The sequence below is a fragment of the Diadema antillarum genome, unplaced genomic scaffold (genome assembly GCF_040938485.1).
Source record: "Diadema antillarum isolate AM-2024a unplaced genomic scaffold, OU_Dant_1.0 scf00000224, whole genome shotgun sequence".
Lineage (NCBI taxonomy): Eukaryota > Metazoa > Echinodermata > Echinoidea > Diadematoida > Diadematidae > Diadema > Diadema antillarum.
This window is the reverse complement of record NW_027271113.1, coordinates 246,026-272,053: the sequence shown is the minus strand read 5'-3', so window position 1 is coordinate 272,053 and position 26,028 is coordinate 246,026. Positions and strand designations below refer to the sequence as shown.

Genomic DNA, 26,028 nt, shown 5'->3' with positions numbered 1-26,028 from the left:
ATACAGTAGAAAGAGTTAACAATGAGGTTGAATATACCAAAGTAAAAACATGCCTTTGTGTTTTCTGATTGTTCGGTGTGTACAGGTGGTGGGTTGTCTGTTCTACACGTTCTACCTGTTTGACTGCTTTTGCCTGCCAATGTTCAAAAACTTCACCGAGGAGACGATGACGATGAAGAACCTAGCGAGGGCGACATTCACCTGCATGCTGCCCGCAACACTCATGCTGCTGTTGGCTTTCTTTGCCATTCTCCACTCGTGGCTCAATGCATTTGCAGAGATGCTGCGCTTTGCAGACAGGCAGTTCTACAAGGTGGAGTATACATAATTTGTATCTTTTTATCTATCAAGCAATATATATGTATGTATATATACATGTATGTATGTATAGTGTGAGAGATAATTCCCTTTCCAAATGTACGCGGTGCCTCATTGTTGGTAGCATATACTGAAAGAAATTGGACTGAGGCAGACTCAAGATCAAGAGCAACGTTCGCCTCAGTCCAATTTCTTTCAGTATGTGTATATATATATATGACATCTCATGATGACATTGCCCATGATATATATGACATTGCCCATGATCAGACGTGTTTTCATGTCTGTTTCAGAAACGGGTTTGATTAAGATCTTTTGTCACACCATGGGCACTGATGAAGAGTGTGACCTTGCCTTTCAGTATTTGAGAGCTATGCTCCGTTTTTAAGATCTTCAAGATCTAGGATTTATTATTATTTTTTACGGCGTTCTTTTTCTACTGATTCGTTTACTATATATATATATATATATATATATATATATATATATATATATACACACAGACACACAGTGCATATAAAGAAAACAAAAAACAGTAATCCAACGTTGGAGGGCTACCAGTTCATAGTATTGTCAGCTATGGAAAGCACAATGTTGGTTGTGAGGAATGAAGAACTCTTCCTCTGTCCATTGGTACCTAATTATGTTGACAAATGTCACATGTGACTGAACACATGAACTTTAAAGACAACAATGACTTTTTCCAAGTTCTAATGTCACATGAAGGAACAATGAACGTCTCACTGAATGGATGAGATCTGTCGATGAAAGTGGCCAAATAAATAGGCCAGCCAAATAGAATAAAATTAAAGAAAAGGAAAAGAAAAATGTTCTAGAAAATCTGCACCAGGGATAATTTTCCATCCATTTTCTCTATTAAAGTCGAAGATATTTCTTCAGTCCAAATAGATTTGACTGTCACTGTGGCTGGGTTTGTTTGTGTTCATTTTTCTCGATGATTTCTAATTGACATGAATGATTTTCCATCTCCTTGTCTGTTGCTAGAGAATGGCACACTGGTTTCTAAGAGTGAGAGTCAATAGTAAACTCTCACAACCCCCCCCCCCCCCCCAAAAAAAAAAGGAACTCTGTCCACAGTGATGATTGCTTTACATCTGATCATAATACTGTACCCCAAATTCATTGGTTCATTGCCCAAGGAAATCTAGAAAAATTGCACAATGGATAATTTTCCATCCATTTTCTCTATTAAAGTCAAAGATATTTCTTCAGTCCAAATAGATTTGACTGTCATTGTGGCTGGGTTTATTTGTTTTTATTTTTCTGGATAATTTTCTGTGGTATGATAATTTTCTATTTCCTTGTCAGAAAATGGCACACTTGTTATTGAAGGGTAAGAGTCAAAAGTGAATTTTCAAAAGAACAAAAAACACTCCCCCCCCCAAAAAAAAAGGGGGGGAGAGAAGTCTGTCCCCAATGATGTTTGCTATACATCTGATCATAATCCTGTTCCCCAAATTCATTGGTTCAGTGGCATAGAGGAACGTAAAATACATCATTGACCTTCCTCATCATGTTTTGTCTGGTCTAAGGTCATCAGCCTGCAAAGATAATGATATCACATTTATGTCATGCCCAAAGAGTTTCAGTTTGAGTGCTTGTTCAATAGATTTTTATCACCTTTGTTTGTTGTTCGGTAGCACACTGAACCTGATAACAGAATTTCACATGCCGTGCAGGGCAAATCATTCTTATCTCAGTCTTACATTGTACCTCAAATAAGTCAGTCTCACTGTCTTTGTGTCATTAGGATTTGGAAACAACACGGACAGCTGCTGTCGCTCTAATTTTAGCGGTGAAACATGTTTTTCAGAGCTTATTTGTATCAAGGTTACAGAAAGTGTTGCTGTGTTTGATAGAGTCATGTGTGTATTAATAGCCTTAAGTTTATTAGTATGACTTTTCCACTGTATATTGGAATTAGATGTGCTATGATTCGGCCAATTAGCTGCATGTTAAAGGCAGTGAAGTAAGAAGAAGGAATGCACAAAGTCAAGACTAGACCAGCCAATGTCAATAAATAGACAAAAAAAAGAGAAAAAAAGATAAGACAAAAATGCGACAGTTTTGTCTGTCCATGTTACATACATTCACCACTTAGTCTAGAAATGATATAAACCTAGTGTTCAACAGAATTTTAGTGCTATTATCTTTTCTAATCACCATTAGGCCATTCAGTTGAAAAACACATTTTCAGTGAGCAATCATTATTTGACCTTCATATGCTAGCACATAGCTATCTGTCCGCTCGGTAGGAATGTGTACGGTGAATCATAGGTTTGAATTGTGATACTGTTGCAAGGACAAGATGCGAAAGACATTGATTATTCCATTACGAAAATCGTGTCTGGAATTATAATGCGATTTTACACCATGTAAAAGACAACTTTTTGGATAGGGGTATTTTTGAAGTCTATTTTCCCAAAAATCAGAGTGAATAATTTTCATGATTTTGCAGAATTCGTAATTTTCAGGACTTTGTGAATAACATGTTTTTTTGGCCGAAATTTCATCCTCTGAGTACCGAATTCAGAGCCACGAAAAAATAGCGACCGGTGATATGATCCATTCTCCTACTGTGTACGAGAATCCCCATAATGAATTGTGTAAAGTCGAAGAATCACAACTAGAGTCAGCCATTACTGATACCTGTACACTGTGAAGCACATGTACATGCTGTCATGTTACTAGTGGGCGCTATTCGTGGTTCTCAAATGTACCCTCATGGGCAGCAAATGAAGATTGATTTAATCGAATCACCCATATTTTCCTATTAAAAAGCTGCTTGGTCTGAAAGAAGAGATTACAGTGCCTGCCTATTTGTAGTGTACATGTACCAAGATAAGAGGCTGTTTTGTATCAGTATCTTGTGTATAGCACCCTCTTTGCTACACCTCATTGACAAGTTTTGAACAAGCAATGTCCTTTTTGCCTGTGATTATCTCTTCTTCCTTTTGCTTTCTCCATAGAAGTTTCAATTAATCTGATTTTGTTGTTGTGTTTGTTGTTGTTGTTGCATTGCAGGATTGGTGGACATGTAAAAACTACTCAACGTACTACAGAACGTGGAACATCGTTGTCCACGACTGGTTGTACACTTACATCTACAGGGACTGCCAGGTATTACAATAAAAATTGATGTTCAGAAAAGAAAAAGTGGTAGCAAATGATGTCATCGTGCGCATGGTAGAATGTTGTAAACACGCCTCCCTGCACATGACAGAATGCTGTTAATGCGCCTCTTGTGCATGGCAGAATGTTGTTAATGCGCTTCCCTCCGGTTGTCAAGTGGGGTTATGTCTACGTCAGGGCAGATGCATCCAAAAAAAAAAAAAAAAAAAAAAAAACTTGCATATCCAACTTCCACTTTGCTGATCCAGTCTTGTGTGACAGTATCAGCAGTGCTGTGTTTGTTTGTTTTTTCTTGAATTCTTTGCATAACTGTGGCTGATCAGGATTCTGTCGGTATTCGCTTCCAACAAGCATAGTCTAGAGCCTCGCTTCTCAACCAATGAATGAGCCATGAAGCTCATACAGGTGGGCCGTGATATTATTAGTTACCCCCTGCTTGTTCATGAAATACAGGCAAATATCTAGAGTCTGGTGCCATATTCCATGAGGCCGGAGGCCAAATGGAATATGGCACCAGACCGTAGCTATTTCCCGTATTTCGTAAGAACAAGCAGAGGGTAACGATTTTATCTTTTTAAGTGTAAGTGCTAACCTTCTTCTCGCTGATTTCCTCTCATGAGTGTTGTTAAAATCGCCAGCTGTCAGCCATGTTGACTTACGTCTCGCGAGCTGATTATTCGCGCATCACGTACACGCCATAAGATAGTTGCCAGATAACATCTTCAAAGACAGTGCGTCTCGGGCAAAGACGCACATCACCTGAGACGTGCTGTCTTTGAAGTTGTTGTTGTTTATCAAGCGTCTTTGAGTGGTCTCAGGTGGTGTGCGTAAAACGCTTGAGGACCGCGCGCTGTCCATTTGTTTTGTACAGGATTGGCGCGCATTTTCCTATCTTTTCAGTCTTTGGTACACGTGCAGCTAGCTGTGTGATATCATGTCATATCACGGAATACGGAAAATATTCAGTAGTGGATTTAGCGCATGCGCACATTATGACCGTATTCATGGAATACGGGAAATATTCAGTGGTTGTTTGACCAATGAGATTACAGAATTCACGATCACTAAAAGATAAAGGCCAAAATTAAGGTGAGAAAAGATCCATATTCAATCTATTTGGGCCTTGAAAAGATTTGTAGGAGCCAAACCAGACCTGGGGTTAAAAAAAGATTGAGAGTCATGGGTCTAGTATACAAATAATGACTGCTATGAGGGGCACAGTTAAAATTATGGGCCCAAGGTGATGTGAAAACCGTAATTATGCCCGAAGCGAAGCTGAGGGCATGGTTTTGGTTTTCACATCACCGAGGGCCTACATAATTTTAACTGTGCCCCGAATATCAAGCAGTCATTATTTGTTTTATATACCGAAAATATAGATTCCGAAATATAGATACCGAAAATATAGATTCTAGTCTCTTTTACAGCACTTATAATCAATGCTGATCGACAGCGCGGCGGTCGTATCATTGGTGCGTACATAATATGAGTGATCATCTATGTGTACACAGTAAAGGGTTGCGAGTTGCGACTCCTGTCTCCAAACCAGTCCGCTAGTCTCTTTTACAGCACGCTGATCGAATGCGCGGCGGTCGTATCATTGGTGCGTACATATGAGCGATCTACATGTATGTGTACGGGGTCGCGACTGTCTCTAAAACCTATTTGCTAACTGTGCCCGGGCCCCAGTCACAGTAACTCAAAAATAGGGCACAGCTCTTTTCATGACTCCCCTTTTAACCAATCAGATGAGAGGATTCTAGAAATGAGGTATATAAAGAATAGTGCTGCCTTTTCACCCCTTGTGACATCTTTATATAGAATCTGTGCCTAACTTCATGCACTCTATATTACCTTCTCTGCAGCTTATGGGGCTTGGCCGCCTGACGAGCAGTCTCACTGTGTTTGCAATATCTGCCGTTTTCCACGAGTACATCATCGTCATGGCATTCCGCTTCTTCTATCCCATCCTTCTCATATTCTTCGTCGGTGCCGGTGGTAAGTTTTGAGCGCAAAAATGATAACGGTAGTGAGTCGTATATTTAATGACTTCTCATGTTTTGATTTCCTTGCCACTGATTGACAAATTGCCCTTCATCAACATAAATTAGCACCGATTATTCAGTACTTTAGTAGTGATATAACACTCATGGGCATACGTACTCGGTTGGGATTTATGTTGATGGTGGGCAATTTGTCGATCAGTTGCGATAAAAACAGCTTGACATGAGAATTCATTAATTTGATTAATTATGCAGTGTCCACTGCTAATTGCTCTAAGGGTTAAAGACCAGCGTTGACTGTCAGGCGGAAGCTCAGTAGTTTATTGGATACAACGCCTGTCACGTAATCAGAAGATGATTGGTTTGAATCCAATTGTATGCCCTTCATATTTACTACTCAAAACCCTGAATAATTGGTGCATGTTTATGTAGTTAGAAGGTAGTTGGTTAATCAGTTGCAATAATAAGTCACCTTAACATGCACCCTTCTGTCCTTGTTCAGTGTATTTTGTTACGTTGACCCTCCCTCTGCCAGGAACTTTGGACAATGTGTATGCCATGGGGTTTCCTTTGGCAATTGGCCCTCGAGGTGCACAGAGGGTTAATTGTCATTTTATACCCACCAGAGGGCACTATCCCGCTGAGAGAAAGAAACAGAAACAAAAACAAAGGAGGAATACTTGTGAGGACATCTATGCATTGCCAACATAAGTATTCATGTTAGAATTTTACATGATTTCATTTCTTTTTAAGAGGGTGAGATGTCTTTTATATGTGGTTTGTTGAGATGAATCACATGTGGAAGAAGTCTCATGATTGGACATCACATGACTTGAACTTTGTTTCCATTGCATCTCTGAAAGAACTGCACAGTATGAATGTATTTCTTGTGTTTGAAGATTTGCCTTAAAGGAAATGAAACCCAAATATACATCTGAATTGAGTGAATGTAGCAATATTAGTAGAACACATCAGTGAAAGTTTAGGGAAAATCAGACAGTCTCTTCAAGAGTGTGATTTTGTAAGGTTTCGGTGCAACCATCGCTGGATGAGAAGACTGCTAGAGTTTGTGATGTCACGTGAAGAACCATTTGTGACCGTGCATTACAAAACGAACAGAGAGTCGCACCCCTTGATTTTACGTGAGGACTCAAAAAAGGTGAAACTGGTCAACCAAGTCAATATCAAGTTTTTCATATTTTCCGAAAGAGCTACCCTTCTTCTACGTTATTCTGAAGGTTGGGATCATACACAAATGAATGGGAAAGTGCATTTTCAGCGGTTTTTCTACAACCTTTTTTGTAGAATAGTGAGATCAGGTATGTCTTAGAGGCCCCTTTTCATTTCTTGAAAACCCTTTGCACACTCTTCACTTTCAAGTCTGATAACTTTTGAAGGGATAATGCTACTGCTTTGAAAGTTGGCATTAATCATGGACAGAATGTGTAAATAGAGTATACTCAATTTCAACTTAATCTGATAATCCCTTCATTGTTGTTACTCCAGTGGCTTACATCCTCTTTTTTGTCCCATTCATCACACAGCCAGCACGGTTTGTTAAAGATGAAATGCTCGAATAGACAGATAGACCCTGTACTTGAGAGCCTCTTTTCTTAGTTCACACTTTTCCAGAGTGTGAGCATTCTTTCCAATAGTTAGATAGGTTAGGAGAGTCCATTTGAAATGAGTTATAAATCATTTTAAAGCTTACAGTCTGCTCTTTCAGAATCTGTCCTTAACCAAGAGGACGGTTTGATTTTGCTATAACACGCATTTCCCACAGACACTTGCCCGAGTATACTCGGGACTCGTCATCAATGGGTTAACTAAAAATCCATGTCTGGCGACTTAATTGGCTTTGTGATGCAGGGTCACATATGAAGAAGATATAAAGAAAATTAAGCATATTTTTACTTTCCTAGCATAATGAAGGAGCTCTTGACTTACAATGTACCTTTAACGTACACTGTATGTCATTATCAATTTATTTGAGGGAATGTGTGCCCTTCATAAGATGAAATGTTGTTGTATATGCTTTATATTCTTTATATCGTTCTTCTTGTGCAATGTCACAAATTGTAGAAGTATTCTCATTCAGCGATGACTGCACTAAAATTTTAGAACTTTTCGAATGGATTGTCTGAATATCCTCAAACTTTCAGTGATGTGTTCTACTAATATTGCTGCATCCACTTAATCTACATGTCTATTTGGGCTTCATTCCCCTTTAAGAAAACACACATCACTCTACCTCTGCAGCCCACGAAAGTAACATTCTGTCATGTAATAATACATAGATAGACAGATTAGCATAGGAGCAAACATACAGAACACCTCATCAAAAAGATTTAACTGCCATTGCAAACCTAAAATAGCATTTCATGCCGTAGTGATTATAGACCGATTTCCATGTTTCCCAGAATGAAAGTCATCATATATCATAAGGTACGGGTTAGTCAAAGTGTGTGGAGAGTTATACATATCATCAACGTGGACTTTTCTATGTTGGCTAGCATCAGCAACAAGCATAAAGACAGAAATGTTTTTCAACATGTCATCTTCCTTGAGAATATTCTGCCCATGGTGAAAAAAAAAAATGTCAAAATGCGTATTGTTATTAACCGAGATTGAAGTGATACAAAAAAAAAAAAAGCAAATAGACTACAGGTATCACATGATCACATAACCGTAAAACATGACAAATTTGTGGCAATTAAACTTTCACAAATTACAGCCGAGGGCCTTTTTGGCAGCATGAAACTTTTGCAAATTGCTACAGTAACTGGCATTGAATGTATTCTGTAGGCAAACACTTTGGTGTGCATTTTACTTTTGCAAATCTTGGCTTGTCACAAAATACATGATAGTCTCATGCGTGTATTAAACATTTCTATTTTTCCAGTAATCCAGGCATTGTCTGATTAGCATGTAACTATCCACTGAAGTTTCAATATGTACATGTCTATGAGACAAAACTATATATGACTGGATGTGAAAAAAACAAAAACAAAAACAAAAACAAAAAAGAGTCCATACCTATTTTGCTGGATCAACCATTCATGAACACATGCTTTTTACGACTCCCGAGAGAGAATTCATGTGACAAAATTATGGATAACATGAACTTGGGAACATAATATATGTGGGTTTATTGGAATGTAAGTACTGCCAGCAAATACACTGCCAGCAAATATACTGCCTGTATCAAAATAAAAACAAAAAACAGCAAAAAAATTTTTAAAAAAGCCCTGTTGAATAATTATTACACTCATGAGCAAAAGAAAAGTTATGAATGCAGTAAAGTCTGTAGTTCTACCTTCAAGACAGGACAGTGCTTTCTGTAGACAACATATTGTTAGGATAAATTTGGATGTCTAAAGCAATACACTGGTTTTTAACCTGGTGAGAATAAATTCTAATTTTATTTTACTTGGGCAAATGTCTATGGGAAACGGATGTTGCAGCAAAATCAGTCTGTCCTTTAATAGGTTAAAGGAATAGTATAGTATTGGTGGAGGTGAGGATTGGGCTTTTAATTTTTTGCGAGATACCAAGAAACCACTTTTGAAATAGCACAGAGCGTACCATTCTAAGAAGAATTCACGCTCTATTTCATGAAAATCGGTTTTGGAATGGCTGAGACATCTAAAAACAAAGTAAAACAAAGCGATTGTAATAAAAGGTGGGTCCCACCTTTTATTAGGATCGCTCTGTTTTGGATATCTCAGCCACTTCAAAACCAATTTTCATCGAATAAATGGTGAATTCCTCGGAGAATTATATGCTCTTTCATATCTCATTAGAGATTTCTCGTTATCTCACCAAAAAATGTTAGAAACATGAAATCAGGTCTTAACCAAAACTATACAATTCCTTCAAGAATGGCTGTTCAGTAAAATTGTACAGACTTCCAAGTTAAAGGCAAACAAGAAGATAATGACCCTGGGAAAAATTACCCAAATATGGGAATGGGTGATGTCTACTATAAATATGATTCACCATGATCGATAGGCACAGACTATGAGTTTATGCCGATTTCACGAAAACATACACGTAGCTCTCGGCCATTTGCTTGTAAATTTACACCCATCTGGCAATGGTAGATAAACATGAATGTGGCATGTTAGAGTTATATACACCATCTGTGCATCTTTCCGTCTCCCAGACAATCACAGTTTGTTTTTTATCTAATCACTTCCTTGTGTCTATATTTTTAAGTGTCCGCCAACTCATATGCAATGTATCTTGCTTTCTAGCTCTCATTGAATTGAACTGAGCCTCTATCTGACTACTGTGAAACCAGAAATATACTTCATAGCATCAAACTGTCGCAAATCGCGGAACATGAAAAAAATCATGAGTACTTTAGTACACTACTGTACATGAATAGAGAGAATCGTGGAACACAAACTGTTAGTTGATGTGAAACACACAACATAAATGACTGCACACTACTAAACCCACAAAAAAAAAAAAAAAAATGTGCACGCACTAGTACAGTCTGGAAAAGTTTGCTGGCATTCAGGGCACTACTTGTATGTTGACAAATACTTCTGCATACACTTTACTTTCACAAAACTTGGCTTCTCGTGAAATTCGTGAAATTCGTGAAAGTTTCATGCGCACAAAAATTTCTGGTTTTACAGTACTTACATACAATATATCTTGTTATTGTACAATAATTTCTCATGCACAGCTAGCTCATATACATTGTACACTTAAAGAGTTTGTTCGCAAAAGCCGACAAGTCCACATTTGCCAAATGGAGATATTTGCGATTAAAGGTCAAGAAAAATAAAGAGAATAATAAGAAAATTTTCGCTTCTGTGGACCATAACTTCAAAAATGTACCTTTATATGTAGTGACCAATGTATCATTTAAAAGGTATTATTTTGTACTTTGTGACAGAGACTGTACTTCAAAATCTTCAAAAATGAACTTTTTGCGAACAAACTCTTCACATGTATAGATCTATGATGTACACGTATTCTATATCTCAGTTCAACTGCCTTCCTTTCTGTTGTATGTACATCTACGTAGATTTGAAATGTCATCTCAGAAAAAATTCATAACTCTTGTTGCTGTTCTGGGGCTTATTTTGATCTGATGATCTCTTCCTGTCTCTTCAGACACAGGGCCTCTTTCATATTAAAAAGTTTTCGAAGCGCAATCGATCATAACTCTGCAAATGTAAACAGATCCCAGTCATCATATTACTTCAAGTGTATTAGTATGTCAGTGCATGTGGTTTTCCTCCTAGTTTTAAGTATACCAGTATGTCTGTCTGCTTGTTTGTGACTTTGCATCATAAAAGCAACAAATACTCACGAGGACTCAAAATAGGTAGAATGAGTCAACCAAGTCAATCTTGTGTTTTTCATATTTTGTGAGAGAGCAATACTTCTGCTACATTATTGTTATTAAGTTTGTGATCATGAAATGAACCAAACATGTTTCCTAGAACACGTTTTTGCAGAATATTGTGATGAGATGTAATTTTCATTTCTAAAAAAACCTTTTCATACACACTCTTCACTTTCAACTTTTCCAGAATGTGTACATTCTTTCAAGTATTTGATAGGCTAGGAGAGTCCATGTAAATGAATTCTGGTATATCATTTTAAAGCTTAAAGTCTGCTCTTTCAGAATCTGCTCTTAACTAGAAATCCATGTCTTGCGACTTTTTCTTGGTTTTGTGATGTAGGGTCACATGGTATCTACAATTAGTGCTTTAATCAGTAACTATCTATATTTTTGTGCATTTTATTTCCCCATGTTGCACTCAATGTCATCCTCAATTCTGGTCTCTTTCCTTCTTCCACTCTGTACATAGTTCCCTTATTCCTGACAATGGCTGGCGAGCGGTCGTCGGCGTTCTGGAACATTTTCATGTGGATCACCCTGATATCGGGCATGGGGCTCATTGTCGTTCTCTACAGCCTGGAGTGGCACGCCAGGGTCTACTGTGAATACGATAGGGTGAGTGGAAATGTTACATTAACGTAACTCTTTATGTGCCGCATTCACACGCCTGACTCAGTCGTGGGCATGCCAACTTTGCATATTCTGCTCAATCACACAAACCTGCCCAAAACAATCGATACATCGCCATATGCCGCAGTGCAATGAAAGCATTTTCGCGATTCCATTCCTGTTACAGGTTACATGAAGCTTGCAATTTATGTGGTGATTGACCATGACGGGATGTCCTTAAAGGACAAGTTCACCCTCATAAACATAACGATTGAGAGAATGCAACAATATTAGTAGAACACATCAGTGAAAGTTTGAGGAAAATTGGACAATCGATGCAATAGTTATGAATTTTAAAAATTTTTGTTTTGGAACCGCTTGATGAGGAGACTACTACAGCTTGTGAGTCATATGCGTACAACAGTATAAAGAAAATATAAAGAAAATTCAACATATTTTCACTTTTTTCGCATAATAAAAGAGCATTTGACTTGCCTCTTTCTAAAGGCAGGGGGAATAATATTACCCATAACATTTGTCGGTAACGAGTCGGGGGAATGTGTACTTTTTTCATAAGATGAAATTTTGTGAAATTCTCTTTATATTGTCCTTATATTGTTGTACGCATGTGACATCTAAGTTTTTCACACACTGCAGTAGTCTTCTCATCCAGCGGTTACTGCACAAAAACTTCAAAAATTCATAACTTTTGAACGGATTGTCCGATTTTTCTCAAACTTTCAATGATGTGTTCTACTAATATTGCTACATTCTCTCAATCCTTATGTTTATGAAGGTGAACTTGTCCTTTAATGGATTTGCAAACCTAAATTCTAAATTTCTGTCACCGTTTTGTGAGCAAACGTCATGCCTCTTATACAATAATGTAGCTTTGCATTTGAAAGAAAAAGAATCATAGATTTGTCGTACAATTTACACTAAAGCAAAGCTTTATTTTTTTCTTAAACTTTGCTCGTTACTTGTCCGGGGTAACAAAAATAGATAAAATTTACATAGATTAAAAAAAAAAAGCAGAATGTTTTTAATACCAAACAAAGCATGACTGCATTGCTATCTCAGAATGATGTGGCACACAGGGGGTTTACACCATGGCACATAAAGAGTTAAATGACCCTGTAGCATGGGCATTCATGGGTGGCCCGATCATTTCGCTGCCCACCAGGGTACAATGGAAAGCAATGAACGGCATCGGGCAGCGAATATGTGCATTGAAGCGTACGGACATCGGTAACGGTCGACCGCAGTCAAGATTTTTCGGCTGTGTATTATCCTATCCTATAAAAAGCATCAAGCTGCAAGTGCATTCTGGAGTGGTAATATTTTGATGATCATGACTTCTTGAAGGGGATATTATTCAACATGATACAGTAGATTAAAATCAGGGGAAAAAAAGAATGGAATCATTTCACTATTTTGTCTGTATTTATGAAAGAACAACAATAAACAAATGGAAGAGAGAGCTGCATGACAATGATATCACTGGAGGCAGTTTGTTTTAATATGTGAATTGAAGAACAGCAAGGCTTGCAAGAATATTTTATTGCCTTTTTCTTTTTGCCCTGATTGTCGTGAAATTTCTACTGTTTTTTGTTTGACTGATGTTGCTTGTTTTTATTCCAATTTTGAATTGTTTACTATCAAATTCACTTTATACCAAATTCAAATAAAAAGAAAAGAAAACACAGACAATGGACATTACAAAGATATTTGGTGTATACTTGGCAAAGAATGGATTGCAAATACACAGCAAATACATAATAGCAGGGTGCGAAAACATATTGGTCTGGATTCCCAGAAATAGAATTTATACATTGATTACTGCCCTAAAGCATGGCAATCCACACTCCCTCATGTAGCAGGCAATTTAACAGAGCATTGAACTCAATAGCATGGAGAAAACAATTCTTCACCTTGGGCAACCTGTCACTGTGTTGTCTGTGGAATAAAAAAAAAAAAGAAGAAAAATTTCAGATTTGTACTCTTTATTTAGCACCACCCCTGGGATGAATCAATTATCTAGCTACACCCTACTGAGATGAACATATTATCATGTATAACAACAATTTAGGAAATGCTGCGATAACTCATGTACAATTTTATTTGTAAACTTAAAATATCACAAGATGGGAAAACACTTCAATGTACTGTAATTGTGGAAAGGATGTTTAACCATATGATTTTGAAATGTTGTGATTGACATTCACATAATTATGGCTCTATCATGGAGATAACATATGATTTAGTATAAAAAAGATGATAAGCTACTAGTAGTTTGGAGTTCCATTTTGCACATGAGCAGAAAAAGTCATAATTATGTACCAATAGACATGCTCAACCATATATATTTTGATATGTTCTAATTTGACATTCACTTATGACCCAATTGCAGAGATAAGATATGATCAGAAATAAATGAAATGATAAGCTAGTTTTAGTTCCACTTTGCACAAGTTTACTTACAGGCATACTTGCCGGCACATTCACCTGACAGCACCTCACAGCATAGCAGTATTTAGCAATAATGTATTAATAGAAAAAAAAAGAAGTTTGTTAAGACATTCAATGCAAACTGACTGACCATTCTTGTCACCTTCTCTATAAGCAAGTTCATTCTTTATTTGAACATGATTGATGAATTCCATAAATTGGTACAATGAGCAAAACCAGTAAAGTCCCTGATCACCTGAAAAAAAGAAGGAGAAGTCATTTGTTCCAATGTGCTCATGAGAACTAGCTGTACAGTCAGTCTTGCCTACAAAGTCAAATCTATTTGGACTAAAGAAATAGCTTTGAGAGAAAATTTGACTTCTGAGGGATTAAAATCAGTAGAATATATTGAAAGAGAAGATGACTTGAAAAGACCTTTGACTTTGGTGATTATTTGATTTGAAATGCGAGGAATAGCAGAAATATGAAGCTGATTATTATAAACAATAACTTTAAGAGAAACACATTTGTATACTATGCATATACTGAAAAGACACACTGTCCCTCAAAGTCACTTAGCTTATTTATGATCAACTTGAACAGGGAAGAGACACGGTTTTTTAGTGCTCTATCAATTCTGGTGGATTCAAAACTTGGCACCATGCCAGCTGCAAGCCTCAACTACAAGTGTAATGCAAAATTCCAAGAGAGTAGTGTGATTAGGTTTCTGCTGGGCACATTAACCCTTACTGTGCTACTAATCTTAAATTTCTGCATCCCCAAATTTTCGTTCAAAATTATGTTGAACCTTTAATAGGGATAATGCATTGTTTGTATCTGTGCTGTATCACTTTGCAATTTTTAGACAGGACTATGGCATGGCATTGTTACATCTACAATGTATGTAGGTCTTCTGGCCAGCTCTGCATGCATGATGGTCAAATTATACGTTCATTGGCCGACCTGTCAATGAACAAGTAACAGTGAAGTGCATAGGCAAAGGAAGGGTTAACCCACCATATGCCTAATTCTATTGACAGGTTCTGACTCACAAAGACTCTATGACCTTAATAATGACAAGGAAAAGCTGAGCAAGGGCCATTGGCATGATTTATTGACTGTGGATCAGCAAGCTATATAGACATGACATTGCAGTATATCCTTTGACGTTTTGTTTTATCACTATCTTCATTTATATTAATAGTGTATTTATTTATTCATATATTGCAGTACCCAACTACTTAGCTGTAAAGATAATGTAGTTTGTCATCATGCAACCAACAATATTGACCCAGTCTGCTTGTTATGAAACCGTGTCACAAAAGAATTACACTTTCGTCTTTCTCTGTGTCTGCGTAGAGCAGTGCTTCGTAATAGAAAGTAAAACATGCCATACTTCAGATCCTTGTCATATGAACAGCACTGCACACTACAGCACCGACAAGTGCCTTGTGGTTTATACTTGTCACAAGACTACCCACCATTGTTTCTGTGCACTTAGAGACTCTCACTCCATACAATTATTAATCAGTACTTGCTTTCTTCTATCTGCCATGATAATTTCCCGTCTGCTTGGTCTGCTTACTTATCGCAAATACCTATCCCTTAACGGAATGTTGTACAAGTTTGTGAATGATTTGCACCGCTCATGATAGAGGCAGTCTGTCTACAAAACGCATTAACTTCACATGTGTGCTATGATTATGAAGAATGCCATAGCTATCATTTTTTACCGATTACTATCAGGCAAAGGGAACACATTGAAAGCAGCAGGAATTTTTAGCACACCATTAGTGAAACCAGCTTGCAGACTTGAGCAGAAAAAAAAAGATTTAAACGTGATGCCATAATTTTACCAGACAATCATTCTTTCATAGAGTTATGAGCCCACCAAAGATATGTACCAAAGATGACAAGGATAACACTACTGCTCATTACAATGGTGACTGTAATAAAGATGATAATAGTAATGATGACAGTAAGAATGATGACAGTGATGATAATAATGATGATGATGATGATAATAATGATAATAATAATAGGAATAGTAATAGTAATAATAATAATGACAATAATAAAAGTAATAATATTCATGATTTATACAGTAATAATGATGAGGATACAAATTAATTTAATATAAACATCTATTTCTTATGTCAAGATTTCTCATTGTGAGGAAGACGTCTCTAAAAATGAATTCATGCGCTATACAGAATTATATCCAGAACTTTTTACTAGAAAAATCTTTTGCCTTCTCAGTTATGTCTCTGTGCTTCCAACTATAAAATTGTTTACTGTAAAACACAATATTTTCGTGGCATGTAATTTTTGTGAATTGGAGCCGAAGGCCTTTTCGTCGAGCCCACCGGAGGTGCGGGGAGACTAAGGGATCGCCTGCGGTGTCTGTCCGTCCGTAGTCCGTCCGTCGTCTGTCTGTAACGCTACAAAAACTTGAATGACTCTCTACTTAGGACTTCAATTTCAATCAAACTTGGAGGGAAGAGTGGTTATACAAAGTTACACATTTTACCAAACATGAAGATCACCTCAAGGTCAAAGGTCACAGGCTGGGGTCAATGAACTTTAGGGCCCAATGTTCAGTTTTTACGGCGCGTTTCAATAATGGCTCATAACTTTTGATGTATTTGTCCGTTTGTGACCATACTTGGATGTCCCTTGGGGAGTTGAAGGTCACTACAAGGTCAAAGGTTACAGAGGGGTCAACAATCTGCTAGGGCCCAATGTTAAGTTTTTATGGCACATAACTTTTGATCCTTAGGTCCGTTTGTGACCAAACTTGGATAGTAGATGTCCCTTGGGGAGATGAAGTTCATCACAAGGTCAAAGGTCACAGACGGGTCAACAAACCTTTATGGCCCAATGTTAAGTTTTTATGGCGCGTTTCGATTATGGCTCGTAACTTTTGATCCATATCTCCATTTGTGACTGAACTTGTCTGTTAGATGCCCCTTGGGGATTCAAAGGTCACCAGATGGTCAAAGGTCATAGGCGGGGTCGATGAACTTCCAGGATTTAGAGAAAAAAATTCTTCTACACGAATGGGCGAGACACATTTTGGCACTTGCCTTGTTTACAACATAAAATTTTCGCGACTTGCCTCTAACATTCAATGCATATATAGTGTTAACTAGAACTTTCACGTGCATGTTAATATCGTGAATTTTGGTTCTCGCAAAATTTACAGTGCTCAGGCATAGATTTCATGATTTGTGTTTGAATGCAGTACGTGTGTGCCTCTGTAAAAACTGGTCACTGTGTTTTTGGACGTAGAATTTAAACGATGTTAAGATTGTAAGCAAGACACTGAGGTCAGATAAATGCAGACATCACAATCTCCTCTTGCTGTTCTTGTCGCAGGATTCGTGGTTACAGCTTTTGGTGCCACAGACGTGGGGATGCCGCGTGTCGTAGGACGACGGTCTTCAGTTTCTCGCCACCCAGATGCCTTGTGTACATTCCCAACCGAGAGCCGATTATCCTTTATTTATTCGTCTTCGAGAATGCGAGTCGTTGTGACGCGGAAGAGTCGAGCAATACCGAGAGAATGATGTCACCACTGTCCTTACACTAAAACCTTGTCGTATCACCAAAAAGTGCTTTTATTATGGTCAGGCACGTTTAGAGTCAACTGGTGACCCTTGAGGTGCAAAAGGACGTGAGGGCCATTATGAATTGTACAGAGCTTGTTTCCTTTTGTATCGCACTGGAAGATTTGGAACAGTCTGTGTGATGACAAATTATTATATTTATTCCAGTGATGTGGAATTTCCTACCGATGTATAGAAGACTTAGTCTGTACATCAGTTTCTTCAGTAGAGGTCAAAGGTGAAACAGGCTTCTATAAAGCAGCAAAATGGCAATAGATACCTACAGTGTCATTATATAGGTTGTTGCAAGTAGTGCAATAGGCATTGTTTACTACTTGATGTAGTGGGCATTACAAGTACGTAATGATATACCAGGTACTAAATAGAACAACCGATCTAAAGCAGATTTGTACTTTTGTAGGTTCATGTATTGCTCGTGCATTTATTGTCTAAGGTTGCAGCAAAACGTACTCAAAACATCATCACTATTGATCACTGCTGGAGACAGTTTGCCACACCTGTGGCACATGCAGCTCCAAGGAATATCCAACAAAAATGGTTGAAACCAAAGTGTGACTAACTACAGTAACAACCGCCCCCATCTTTCAAGAAGAAGAGAGGAAGCTTGACTAAATCTTGCCGATCTGGTCTGAGTGCAGTGTTTTGAAGATGATTGCAGCTCGGGAATGGAAGGAAAAATGGAATAGCCTCAGACTTTTATTAATCCTTTTTTTAAAATCATTTTCCCCTTTTATTTACTTACAGAATCATGTCAAATCGTCTTTGAAAAAACATACCTCTAGCAGCCCCATTTTTATGGTACATGTATTGAATTTAATCTCTACCTTAAAAGTTGAAACCTTGGAAAATGTGCATGAACGATACATATGATTGATATTGAAGGAACATTTTGCATTAATGTGGGTAGGATGTTCAAGAAGTAAAAACATGTATTTCCTTGTTGATTGCATAGCAACGGATGTTTTTTTTTATGACAATCTAACCACAGATATTAGTGAAACATCTTTCAGTATGCTGTTACACAATCTCTAAGAATCAAAAAGACATGTTACACAATCCGTTGTGTAGAATGATGGTTTTGACCTTCCTTTTAATATTGTTTCTGAAGTTAATCATAATTTGCTGTATCTTTTGCCAATTTGAAATGTATATATGTTTAATTGTTGTTTTTTTCCTTATATTTACTGACAGAATCATGTCAAATCGTCTTTGAAAAACCATACTTCTAGCAGCCCCATTTTTATGGTACATGCATTAAATTTGATCTCTACCTTGAAGCCTTGGAAAAACTGCATGAATGATACCTATGATTGAGACTGAAGGAACATTTTGCATTAATGCGGGCAGGGTGTTCAGGAAGTAAAAATATATATTTCCTTGGTGATTGCATATCAATGGATGCCTTTTTGTTTTTTTTTTTGTTTTTTTTTTTCAATGACAATCTAACCACAGACATTTGTAAAACATCTTTCAGTATGCTGGTACACAATCTCTCAGAATCAAAAAGACATGTTACACAGTCCGTTGTGTAGAATGATGATTTTGGTATTCCTTTTGATATTGTTTTTAAAGTTAATCATAATTTTCTGTATGTTTTGCCAATTTGAAATATATATGCGTATAATTATTTTTTTCTTTGTGGTTGAATGCCTGAAAACAAAACAATGCATATCAACTTGGCCTTTCTTCCTTTATATTAGTGCAACAGCCAGTAATTTCATGAAATATTGCAGGATATTTGCCTTGCAGTGTTGTGTATTTCCTTGGTGGAAGCATTGTGCTAGATACCTTTTTTTTTTTTTTTATTGACAATCTGAACTACAGAGTTTGAAATACATTTCAATGTGCAAAATCTTGGAGAATCAGAAAGACATGGTACTCTGCCAGTTGTGTAGTTGATGATGATGATGAATATCTTATTGTTTTTAAAGTTGATTATAATTTGCTCTCGTTTTTGCAAAATTGAAATATTTCTTGTGTTTAGTTGAATGCCTGTGAACAAAATCTTACACATCCATGCGGCCTTTCTATATAATCAACAAGTCAGTAATTTTAATGTCTGTCAAAATAGGATTGGAAGAGAGAAGGGGATAGAGAGAGTGAGAGAAGAAGAGAGAGAGATAAAGTAAATGGGAAAAAAAAACTGCTGTAGGTGCTTGACCTATTGTACGATATGAGTCATGTACCATCTTGTGATAATGATTATTGCATTAATGAATCATAGTTGATCAGATTTTTCAGTTGCACTCCTACTACTGTATATTCTCTTATGGCATTTCTAATGGGAAGAGTGAGAATGAATTTGCAGTGTGTCTAAAAGCCTGTATGTCACGATTTCTGTTTTTGTGTGTATGTACGTTCTACATGCTAATTACTCGCCAGATGTTTTATTTGGTATACATAATAATTAGAAAGTCGGCGTGTTATGAGCTACGCCCATTGCATGACATGACTACGTTTTGTGTTTCAGCCTTAACCCTTTCTATATGGAAACCTAGTGGCCTGCATATTAAGTCTATGAGCATTTCAGAATTCAGTATGGAATGGGTTTAACTGTATAAATACTACCACGGTCAGCATACAATGTATTACTCTTATGCACGTGTTAACAAGGTTCAGTGGGGGTATATGATATATTCCACCTTTCATGCTATACTCATTCCATAATTTGCATGTGCCTCCCACTTCATTGAGAAAACCTAAGAGATATGAAATTGTCTAGGATGAAGACATATCTCCTTTTCATCATCATAAACTGTAGCAGCTTCTACTGGCAATTTATTGATATGGTTCATTGTAGATTGCAGACGTAGACTTCAAAGTGAATTCATTCTAGCGTGATAAGTACACAGTAGCATTAGATTTTTTGTAACAGACAATTACATGTTGATCTCTTAGAGACATCCTTCTCATCATAAGGTTCCAAGCTTAGTTTCTATTCAGGATATTATACTTCGCAGAAAACGAAAGTGATATTTCTTTTAGATGACTACCAAGCCCATTTGTTCATCTACTCTTGCATAGTTATTGATTCAAAGCACCAGCAATACATAGAAGATAAGCACCAGCAATAAGTAGAAGATATCACAAAACTATAGCTGGTGGTGACATATGGCGTTTTGCCATAAATACAGTACATTTATTTGAGCGTGGGATGAAATGGGATAAATGCTTTGATGAATAGTAACGTGATATACTTCTCTTTCAAAACCTTGCAGGTCTATTTCTGAAAGCGATGTCGAATTTGAGTTTTAAAAATTTGAACCATGATCTAGGGCTGCAAAAGGGAAAGCAGTTGTATTATACTTTTAACAAGCCACTACTGAACCTATGGGTATTAGGCTCTTCCCTTAATCGTAAGGAATTTTTTTTCTTTATGTTTTAGATAAAGTCTTGCCCATATGAGAACTACTGTTGGTTCCAGGGGACTCGAACTGGGGGCTTTACATTTGGGAATCTGTAGTTTCAACCACTGAGTCTCAACAGCTCATCGCCGTTGACTGTGGCTGTTTGGTTTGGCAGTCAAAGTTGTTTGTTTTCTGTATACTGTTCTTATTTTGTGCGTGAATTGCTCTACTTTCCTCAACATGCGTTCCGCTGCGTCGGAAGCTGTTCGTACCGAGTCAAGATTGTATAGTCCAGTCAGATTACAAGGTACATCAAAATGATATATCTGCTTCCGGTTTTAGCGTGAAAAATTGACCGACTGAAATGGGAAAGATTTATTTCGACAGAATTTGCTCTGATTTCAAAGTAATTATCTCGACCTTGCGGAAACATTTTGAGATTAGTTTGGTAGAGTAATTAGTAACTGAAATACAAGAGAGGTAATCCTATGCTGCGTAGTTCATCTTTGTCAGTATTGTTTTGTTGTCACGAGGAGTAATTTGATTAAATTCTTACTCGCTTTTTGACGAGGTGAGGGCTGATTACTTGAAATGGGCGACGAAGCACTCACTGTATTATATAGTGATTGAAATGTGGCAGTGATCAGTAATGGGCTGATGGATACGTATGCAGGTTGCGCATTTCAAAGGGATTAGATGACCCGACATTATTAATGCCTTGCGTTGTATTAACCCAATGAAATTAATGAATGGTCGCTGGAAGTGTGCAGTCCATTGATCTCTATATGAGGTATCTGGACGTCACATAGGCCAATTGCTTTGAAGACACCGCGCCGCCATCTTCCCATGCACATCACCTATTCACTTCTATACGGAGCTCACGACATCACATGATCTTGGTGACAGACTCTGCTTGTAAATGTAGGCAGGTCTCCAAAGAGTGTGCCTGCAAAGATGGCGACGCGGTGATGGCTTCACTCGTTTGGCGCACATCCAGTCAAGGCCTTTTATGAAACCCTTGTGGAGGATATTTACTAAGTACCAAGTACTAGTATAGCGTGAATGGGCCGATGAGATGTCGAGATACACCTCGTATAGAGATCAGTAGTGCAGCCCTGCCAAGGTATATACCAGTTGCATTGGATCGGCAAGCTCCTCCAAGAGCAGCAGCAAAGAAATTTTCCCGTTTTTGCGATGTCATGCAGAAAGTACGGCAAAAAACCATGCAATGGGGCAGCGACATTGACCTACATAGACCACAGTTATGATTATTTTGCCAGATATTTTAGCATTACTTGTCATATATGACTAAGAACACCAAATGCTTCTGTATTACAATGCGTTGCAGCATATGTATATGCGTGTGTTTTTGTGGTGTTGCTGTTTTTTTTTTTAACTTTCAGTATTACTGAGTAGATGATTTCGCAATGTGTGAGTTTTACTGGGATGCTTCTGTACTGTAGCTGGCAGTGGGTGGACCCGTAAGTCTTCCTGGATATAAGTGCAGCAATGATATTCGTTCTTGAAAGTGAAGCTGTGGTTACATTTGGATCATTCCTGTATACGCAAGACAAATTGAAGAAAATTCACACCTCATTGCAGAATAGTTTCGTATCGGGTAGAGCTTGATTTGTATAGACAAGTGTGACGTGTAAACCTGTCAGTTTGACAAATACATTCTGAATGATTGTGCTTTCTCTCCTGACGAGGTAAGATCAAAAGTACAAGTGTATCATGTGTCACCCCTAGAAAGGTATGACACTCTTTTTTTCGCATTAGCAGTAAGAACTGTGATTTGTACACAGTATAAGATAGAGTTTTGTCATTTCTCATTTGAGGAAATTCGACCGAACTTGTCGGCAGGCCTACTAAGTTACCCGTCATAAATGGATTTCACGAACTTTCCAATCAAATGACGGGATACACATTGTCACACTGGCTGACGCTGGATTTTGATACGACGACAGCTCAGAAGTATCCACTTAATAATTCACTTTCAGTTCGGATTGATACTACTTATCGTTGGGCAGATAAAGTAACGTCGATCAGACTTGAAACCTAATCATGAGAACAAAATTATGATTATAATAACCAATCTACTGTTTGTTGATTGATGATATGAACATTTATTATGCTGCTTGTGATTTCGATGTCATCATGTGATGAGATATTTATGTGCGAAGTAATCAAAACTTAGTGTTTAAAACAGGAAGAAATTGGACTTTTTTAAAGAATATGTAAATCTATATATTGAATGATGATGCGACCATCTGAAAATAAATTCTGAAATATGATACAGTATGTGACATGTTACAGAGTGCAGAATGGTTTCCTTGGTGTGTCTAGCATGCGTTTATGTGTGTGTGAGTACGTAGTACATGCCCAATGCTAACCTGGGTTTTAAAAAAATCATGTCAATTCACGGTGACTATTACCAACGTAGTAATCATTCAGGGCGTTTGAACTTACGTCGTTGTCTGTCATAATTGTTTGTTTGTGTAAATATGTGTGTGTATACCTACATTTTTATTTGTATGCTCTATATTTTCTTTCTCAGAAATATGCACAATCGGGCAGATGGTGGAACTGAAGCAGATCATTGAAATCACATATGTAGGGTGGGGTTATGATACTCAGGGCATTCCCCTGGCCATGGGAGGGTCATCACGTCCCCCCCCCCCCCAACCCACCCTCCCATTTATGCCGGAAGTTGCAATGGGAAATAAATAGCCAGCGACAAATAAGTAGTCCTCCTTTATACATGCAGGGAAACTTAAAGATAGCTGTGATGATTGAGAGGATACATAGTAATAATAGTAGGGGCCTACGTTTATCAAGAATATTGAACACTGAATTTACTTCCTGCTTTTAATCTTGACCGTATTACTTAGTACAGATCCAAGACAATGCGTATCATCGCTCTCATTATTATGATGTTCGTTTATTTTTACAACTTTCAAACGAAAAACTACCTGCAGGTCGTTACCCAACAAAAAAAGAATAATAGATGGAAAATATTGATCGTCATTTTCACTTGAGAACGGTCGCACGATTATGTTCAATAGAAACGTGGGTTCTACACACTATTGCCTATAAAAGACCAATTTTGAGTCAAATTAGGTACTAATTCACTTCTTGAATGACAGGAAAAATTAAATCACACAATGCCACTCTATTTCAGGCGAAATAAAAGACAGTTGGATGAGTACCTTAAGGCAGAACCGCGCCAGCAACCAATTACATTTCAATTAACTGTAACCGGACTAAACAGCTGACTTCACGGAGCACGGTGACGATTTGCGAAGGACGTTAATGTCGAAAAAATGGCAATGTCCAACATTCGGAGAAGGCTTTCTCCGGATGTCTTCCGACGAAAAATCATCCTTGCGTAGTTTGCGCAAAACAAACAAAGCAAAGAACAGAGTGAAAAGTAAGATAGATGAAACTTCAGCGTATCATACCATCAGCCAATCAGATCTCCACATATCAATATTCCTGGGCAACGCCCAGTTCAATCTCCTTTGTTATACAGTGTACTTACAATGCATAGATTGTTCAATCTATTGCTTTAAGTAATGTGTCTGTGCCCAGCCCATTCCACGGGCTGTCATGAAGGGTTAGGTCTGTTTCGAATCCGTTGAATGATCTATGAAAGAAGACCAATGCAATCACCGACCAGAAAACACTTTAAAGAGAGAAAGAGAAGTAGATAGGTAACTAGAGTGAGAGAAAGAAAGAGAGAAAGAGAATGAGAGATGGGGGGGGGGGGGTAAGTGTTAAAAAAAAGAAAAAACGTAACCCCCAACGCATATACCAATTATTTCGGAATTTCAGAGTATGTAGAATATTGATTCATCGTTTTGTTCGATTGTTTGATTGCGTTCACCCTAATATCGGCTACATTAAACCTATAGAGCCCAAGCTATTTTGACCCTTCCCAGGCCCAAGGGGGGGGGGGGGCACATTGTGCCCCCCCCCCATATAACTTTGTTATTGCTTGATGTTTCATCGTCATATTTGACACATGGGTAGGGCAACTCATACTCTACATGACTGCATACTTGTATTTTTTCAAGGTCACCCATAGAGGGCGCTATTTACCAAAATATAGAGAAATATATAGGAAATATGCTAAAAACATTTTTCTGTATAATTTCTTTATCCCCAGTATTTATGTCTTATCATTGACCAATATTGTTTCATATTTGCCAAAAATGATGTGCAACTCAAAGGTCATTATTTGTTAAGGTTGAAATTTCTCAAGGTCACCACATGGGGGCGCTATTCATAACAAAATAAAGAAATACATTATGAGATTTGTGATGTATTGTTTGGGATAGGTAAATGCATAGTTATTATATTTCATATTCCCATAATATTGGATTTTCAAGTTTTCAGATTGATAATGTGATAAATAAATGATATCAGAGGTATAACTTCGATGAAGGAATCAGAATGACACAAAATAGAATGGCAATCTTTGGAAAATACTGTTATTTTCAAGTATCTCTGTTATATTTATCGTTTTATGCCGTTGTCACAGAAAAACAAAGGAAATAATAGGAAAAACATTTCAGGGCCATAGTTACTTCACATTTTACTTCTTCAGCAAATTTCAGCCATGAAACGCTATTTCATACATTATAATATTGTTAATTTGAATTGGAACGGAAAAATAGGCAAAATCTGCTTGACATGGTTGTCAGTTTATGGTTGCCATGGCAACCAGCAATATCAAATATAGCAAAATTATACATCAAAATGTTCGGAATAAGATTTTAGGGAAAGTCACCAAATTTGGTTAAAATTGGATTAAAGGCGAAGGAGTGGCGAATGAAAATATGGTAGGGGGCACAATGTGCCCCCCCCCCCCCCCCCCTCGGGCTTTATAGGGTTAACATCTGCAAAATCTCAAAACCGTATCGTCTTAAAAGTATGTTAACTACCAAGGCCCTGTTTTATAAAGCTGTTCGCAAAGTTACGCTTGACTTTACTGGAATATGAAGTGCAATATGTGTGTTCTTTTTTTTCTTACCCTTCATAACAAAGTACGACTGTATATCAATATTTCGTCTACAGGGGGGAGGGATACACTTTCAACTAAAAAACGTGTGTTAAATGTAAGAACAATCATTGTCATCTGCAAAATTTCGACT

General features: G+C 37.5%; 1 protein-coding gene across 1 annotated transcript in view; it reads left to right on the top strand.

Annotated features, from left to right (window-relative positions):
• Positions 1 to 21,998, top strand: part of LOC139724629 (sterol O-acyltransferase 1-like) — a 51,414-nt gene extending 29,416 nt beyond the window's left edge. The window contains exons 10-14 of the mRNA XM_071635762.1: positions 86 to 313; positions 3,364 to 3,459; positions 5,337 to 5,469; positions 11,309 to 11,454; positions 17,275 to 21,998. Coding sequence (XP_071491863.1) covers positions 86 to 313; positions 3,364 to 3,459; positions 5,337 to 5,469; positions 11,309 to 11,454; positions 17,275 to 17,328 — 657 coding nt within the window. The 3' untranslated portion in view covers positions 17,329 to 21,998. The remainder of the gene's footprint in view (positions 1 to 85; positions 314 to 3,363; positions 3,460 to 5,336; positions 5,470 to 11,308; positions 11,455 to 17,274) is intronic.
• The last annotated feature ends 4,030 nt before the right edge of the window (positions 21,999 to 26,028 follow it).